The sequence below is a fragment of the Perca fluviatilis genome, chromosome 10 (assembly GCF_010015445.1).
Source record: "Perca fluviatilis chromosome 10, GENO_Pfluv_1.0, whole genome shotgun sequence".
NCBI lineage: Eukaryota > Metazoa > Chordata > Actinopteri > Perciformes > Percidae > Perca > Perca fluviatilis.
Genome location: NC_053121.1, coordinates 15,900,317 through 15,906,393, shown reverse-complemented (window position 1 = coordinate 15,906,393; position 6,077 = coordinate 15,900,317). Strand labels below are relative to the sequence as shown.

The 6,077-nt window shown below is 47.5% G+C and overlaps 1 protein-coding gene across 1 annotated transcript in view; it reads right to left on the bottom strand.

Moving 5' to 3' along the window:
• Positions 1–255: 255 nt before the first annotated feature.
• Positions 256–6,077, bottom strand: part of ankhd1 (ankyrin repeat and KH domain containing 1) — a 29,292-nt gene continuing 23,470 nt past the window's right edge. Inside the window, 11 exon segments of the mRNA XM_039812805.1 lie at positions 256–315; positions 464–631; positions 723–907; positions 1,036–1,287; positions 1,457–1,582; positions 1,941–2,124; positions 2,340–3,039; positions 3,041–3,871; positions 4,962–5,111; positions 5,324–5,476; positions 5,684–6,036. Of these exon segments, the coding sequence (XP_039668739.1) occupies positions 256–315; positions 464–631; positions 723–907; positions 1,036–1,287; positions 1,457–1,582; positions 1,941–2,124; positions 2,340–3,039; positions 3,041–3,871; positions 4,962–5,111; positions 5,324–5,476; positions 5,684–6,036 (3,162 nt within the window).

The window sequence follows — 6,077 nt, the reverse complement described above, 5'->3', positions numbered from 1 at the left end:
TTGTTTGCATCATCGGGAGACTGATAACAGCTCTCGCCCAATTTCCTCTTTATGTTTGAGATAGGCACATCAAAGAATGGCGTCAAGAGAACTTCCAATTCTTTAACCTCTGCTCTGCACTCTCAGGTCACTACTAAAGTTAACAAGTTGTACATTTTTCTTTTTTCGTTGTCTTATTCGGTCATATTTGTCAGTTGGTATTTGATGTTTGCGCTGTGGGTCATGCTGTGTGCGTTTGATTGCTGTGGACGCTGTCTAGTTGACGTGGTTCAGGTGCACATTGCCCACATGAGGTGCCCAGGTACCAGGCCACACCTGAGGGGAGAGACACCAATAAGGGGTATATGTTAGAACAACTGTAGTCAATATTATGTGTATCTTACTAATGGCAGAAGTGCAAGCCTGACAGTTTAACTCCAAGCATATGATTAGACAGCATGGGTATAATAAAAGAGGACAATACCTGCTGTTGTGGGTCAGAGTTATCTGCATTGTTTGGGACCACTTTGATAATTGGGCTCCATGCAGGGTCACTAGCGTGCAAACCATTGTACATCGGTCCCCCTGGCCCCTCTGCCATGGGAGGATGAGGGGGCAGCATAGTTCCTCCATACATTGACATAGGCATCCCCTGAACAGGCAAAAACATGTAATTGTTAAAAGATGCGTACAAATGAGGAACTGGGGATGAAATACTCTACAGAGCTATGGCTTTGTGTTACCTTTGGGAAGTCCATGTAACTGTTGGGCAAATGCTGATGCTGGTGGTAGTTGTTAGCAGGGTTTGCAATGCCTGTGTCATCCTGCTCCATGGGCTGGTGCTGAGAGAAGGCTGACTGCTCTGCCTGCAGCTGAGGGTGCATCATGTGGCTGCTCATCAGGGGCTGGGACCAACCAGACATGGCCTCTGTATCAAGACACACAGAGGGTTGGCACTAGTAACTATGTGGCTGTGTTTAAGTCACCTTTGTCTTAATTCTTACAAACAAAAAAGGACAAACAAAATACCACATCAAAATTTGCATTTGCTCTTACCTGAAGCACTGCCGACCCCAAATGACCAAATGCCTCCCTGTCCAACAGATGCCGTGTAGCTGGTGGTGAGGAGAGGTGGGTTGACAGAACCCGTCTGCCTGATCCTTGCCAGCCGCTCTGTGCCGATGGGTGGGGGAACCTTCCGGTCCTGCTGCGAGGAGCTGCCTTGCTTAGGTTGGGGAGGAGGGGGCACAGCGGAGGTGGAAAGGGCAGAGGATGACACCGTAGATGGAGGTGGGGCAGGAGACTCACCTGGTGAAGAAGAGACAGTACAGGAAGAAATCGTTAGGGGCAAATCAGATTTACACATTTTAAAGTATTACTAAAAGCAGAAAAAAAGTCTAAAGTCTAAATAGATCATTTTAACTAGAAAAGTTAAAAGAAAATCCCAATGAGAACAAGAAGAGTGTGAGCCTATTACCTGATGTGGATGCACTCCATGGATGAGGGGAAAAGTGCTGTCTGCTGAATGAGGGTGTGCCAACTCCTGTATGACCGTGCAGATACACAGGGCTGCCAGTGATACTAGTGGCATAGCTGGTCAACGCTGTAGGTGCACACAATTAAGAGACCGCTCATTATTGAGCACATCAGAAAGAAAATTGTACCTCAAAAATTCACCTTACCATGGCCTCTGTTGTAGGTCATTTGGTGTGAAAATTTGAAAATAGTTAAAAAATAAATTAAAAATTCACCTTACTAAAAAAAAAAAAAATACAAGGCCTTTTGTTTTGACGTGTTTACGATGCTACCTTTTTTATCACATGTATACAATTACTGTTAATAACCCCTATTTTGATGCAGTTCATTTAGTTAGGTTCCTCTTAAAAACTGATTCCTGTAATTAACCCAGTTAAATAAACATCACAATGAGCTTGTATATACACTACAATAAATATTCATACCGATGGGGCTGTTGACCATCCTCTGTGAGGCAGAGCGGTAGCCAGGGGCTTTGGAGCTGTCTGGAGGAGGTGGGGGCATCATATTCTCCATTTGGCCCATGTAGGCTGGTGGGGCCGAGTATGACTGCTCTGGAGCCGATCGAGTCGGCAGATGGCATGCACCCCACACCTGATTGTTTCCAACCTGCAAGGCGAGCACAATTGATGACAAAGTAGTAACTATTGAGTGTGGTATTATTGATCTTATGTAACAGCAAGGATCTCATGACATGTGTACCGTTTAGTTTATTCAGCCATTTAAACTCCTTCTGTATCATTTAAAGTCTCTAGATAAGAACAGCTAAAAGTAAAACAAGATGTCAGGGTAATGTTTACATTATAAATGTTACTTTAACTCACCTGGTTATTGTTATCAAAGATGCTGCTGAAGTTGAAGAGGCCTGCAGGACCAAAGTTGGGGGGGATCTGCTGAGGCTTGCCTGCATTGGCCACATGCTGCATCTGGGAACCGTTCATCATCCCCAGGTTAGAGACCTGAAGGGAGCCTTGAGCCTGGGCTTGAGCTTGGTTCTGGGCTTGTGGAGGCAAAGTTGTCGACTGGGACGTTTGGTTTTGGGTCTGCTTCGGGGGTTCTTGCTGAGCATTGAAGGGCACAAACACAGATTGTTGCTGCTGCTGCTGCGGTTGTTGCTCAGGAAGCGAATAGTAAGGCCCTGGTGGCTGCATACGATGGGAGACTCTGGGCGCAGGGGCTGAGAAGTGGGGTACAGTGTTGTTGGGGTGTGCAACATTGTGTGAGAGGACAGGAGGAGGTGCTGATGGGTGGTGGGAGCTCGGCTGTGGGTTGAGGAGGGGTGGTGGAGCCTCTGTGGATGGTACAGAGGAGGGAGGAGGTAACTGCTGCCGAGGCTCTGGCTTGGGAGGTAAAGCCATGGCAGGGGCAGTGAAACCCACAGAGTTGATGCTCTCGCTGACAGAAACAGCCTGGTTTTCTGAAGATAGAGAGGGCTTCTCTTTACCAAGAGGGGCGACGGCACTGGACTCTGTTTTAGTTAGCTGGATGGGGGGCTGTGAGATAGGTCCGACTGACTGCGGGGGGGGCGGTAGTTGTAGTGGAACTGTGATGTGCAGGAGAACCAGTGCCTCGTACTGCATTGCCGCCACTAGTTGAAGTAGCCACAACAGACACGGGGATGACACCAGCAGGCTTTGGGTCAGGGGCGAAGAGCTGTTTCCTGACAGAGGAAGGAGTGGGGATGCTCGGCTGGGGATTGTATGGAGTAGGATTAGGGGTATGAGGCGAGGCCGTAGATGTGTTAGGTGCACTGGTGGTGGCGGTGGTCGTGACTGAGGCTCCTGAGCTGGCTGAGTTGCTGTGCTCATTATGGGTCGAGTTGGCTCTGGCCTGGCCTCCAGTGCCGTTGGTTCCTCCATTGTGCTTGGGGGAGCTGTTGGCACTGCCGGGACTCACAGGACGCACGGGGAAGGATCCCCAGGTGCTGGCGGCGGGAGCGAAGGTGCCACCAAACTGGGCCATGGGTAGACGAGGGTGTCTGATCTGGTGCATGGTCTGAGCAGCTAGTAGAGCCAGCTGAGGGTGGGCGTACGCCAAGGGCAGAGACACAGGGAAGGGCTGTCTGACATTTGATGACAGTCCCTTCCCAATCTTTCCCCCGGCCTGAGAGGAGGGTGAAGACGAGGATGAAGAGGGCTGGAACGAGACGCCTGTGGAGACCAACGAGCTCAGGGATTTCGGCCCAGTGGTTGAACCGCTGGTGGGCCCTGTGGTACTGGGGAAGGAAGCTGGGGTCATTTTAGAGCCTGGGGCTCGGATGTGATTCCTGGGGATCAGATCTTCAAGCTCTTTGGCTGGGTCTTGGATTAGAGCATTGATCAGCTGGACAGCATACCTTGTAGACTCTGTCCCTCCTCTGAAACAACCAAGCACACTTCATTCAGACTATGTTCTTGTGTTAAAAAGTATAACTTATCAAATTCAGCCTGATCTTTTTCGGGCCTCAGTTTTGAGTATTTTGCACAACATAGTTAATGTCATTCAATTAACCAAAACACTGTTTATCCAACTGGCTGCAGCACATGCTGTTATTAGAACCATTGCTGATATGTAAAGCCATTGGTCTACTAACCTTAGGTTTCTTAATGCACAGGAAATGCTTTGAGCCATGTACTAGCAATAGCAAATGTTTACTGTTTATACCATAACAATGGTGAACAAAGCTGCAGGCCCCACATCCGCAAAGGCCTACTGACGAAACACATTCATTGGTTGCAGCCAGTGCGAGCGGAAGCCAGCTGGCCTGATCAACAGTTGATACAAGTCTCTGCATCTATGAGTCTATGTTCCCCAACACTGTTGTTGAGACAGAGAATTTTGTGTGTGAAATTTGTTCTAAACCTTATAGGCCTAAGAGGGCTGATGATTTTATGTATTAGCTCAGAAAACTATTGTTTTGGAGAGTTTATCGACTGTTTTGAGACAATTGACCATTTTTTGTGTGAAGTGATTTGGAGAAAATCATGGAAGGAAATCATGTCATGTCACACTATTGACTTATGTAAAATCTGGGTTTTTTCATACACATTCACAATTAAAAAAAAAAAAGTTAGTGTCAGCTCTTGCACTCAAATGGCACTTAGACTCTAGCATCGCTACACGACAATATGTCCTGACTTGTCAAGTGTGACACTGTTTGGATATGCAGTTCTCGAAAAATATCACCGTTCCGAACAGTTTTGAACGGGCACTGCACTAGTTAAATGCTAAAAAATGAGTAAAGAGGATGAGATGTAAAGAGGATAGGAACATTTAACTTCCCTGAATTCTACAAATCCATTTGTCCCCATATTTTAAACCAAGTGTTGGACTGTTGCACTGTAAAACTAGCCCAGTGGGAATGAATGACATCATCCGGAAGGGGCTTACATGCTTTATGCAACTAACCAGCTGTTATACACAAGCTGCAGTGCTGTTCATAGTCCACCAGAGGGCATTATTTTTACCTTATGGTGATCATCCTCTCCCCGTTCTTGTCCTTCTGTTTGTCTACGTCAATGTGAGCTCCTGTCACGTCCTGGATGGCTGTGATGTTGCAGCCACCTCGGCCCATGATCCGAGACACAACAGAGGCTGGCACAGACAGCTTCTTTGATCTTCAAAAGAAATTTAATTATTTGTGCGTCTATACTGGCAGATGTTAACACTACTGAAGGTAATTTACATTAATCGATACCCTCAAACCAAACAAGTTTTGTTTTATCTTACAAATGTGTGCACATTAATAAGTAAGACGTGGCCATGTTAATCAAAACCCTGTGGAAAAAGGTTGCAATGCTCGCACAAAAAATTAAAACAAACAACTGACCTTCTGACCACTTCCTTCCAACCTTCTTCTCTCTTCTGGCCTCTCTTGGGGCTTGTGAGGCTGAGCTTACTGTTGGGTGAGGTGATGGGAAGAGCCATGGTCTTGAATGGAGAGGGTAAGCAGTTTGAGGTGGAGTCGCTCATGTCCAGAGCTCTGTGACAAAACCGGCAAAATAATGAAGATATAATCCGTTATCTGTCATGTCGGTTGACACTTGGAAAATGTTCCAATGTAGTTTGAATGTAAGGCTGCAATTTAACAAAAACGTACTGCATATAGCTCACACGTAAAATATAGCATTTTAGCTATTAGCTTGTTCTCCCTAGATGATAAATGTGCACTGCTCCATAAGGGACTCACTTTTGCGTTGGTTTTGAGATGGAGACTGTGACCTTGTTGTCCAGCTTGCCGTCGGTCTGCGGCTGAGGACAGTGTCTCTTCTCTAGGCCGCGCAGGAGGCATTGGGCTGCTCCTGAGGAAGGGACTGAGGAGGAGGAGGAGGAGGAGGAAGAGGAGGAGGAGGAGGCGGAGGAGGTGAGGTCAGGGAGGTAGTTGAGCTCCTGACTCTTGCCGCCGCTGCTGCTGCTCTCACTGGCACAGTCTGTGCTATCCAAGGGGTCAGAATCGCTGTTCCCGCCCGTCGCTCCCCCTCCCCCACCCCGTGGCTCACCGTGGATCTTGTTCTTGTCAGCCTTGTGCTGTGCTAGTGCAACCTAGACGGAAGACACGTACACAGACGTCATCGTATTGTGTT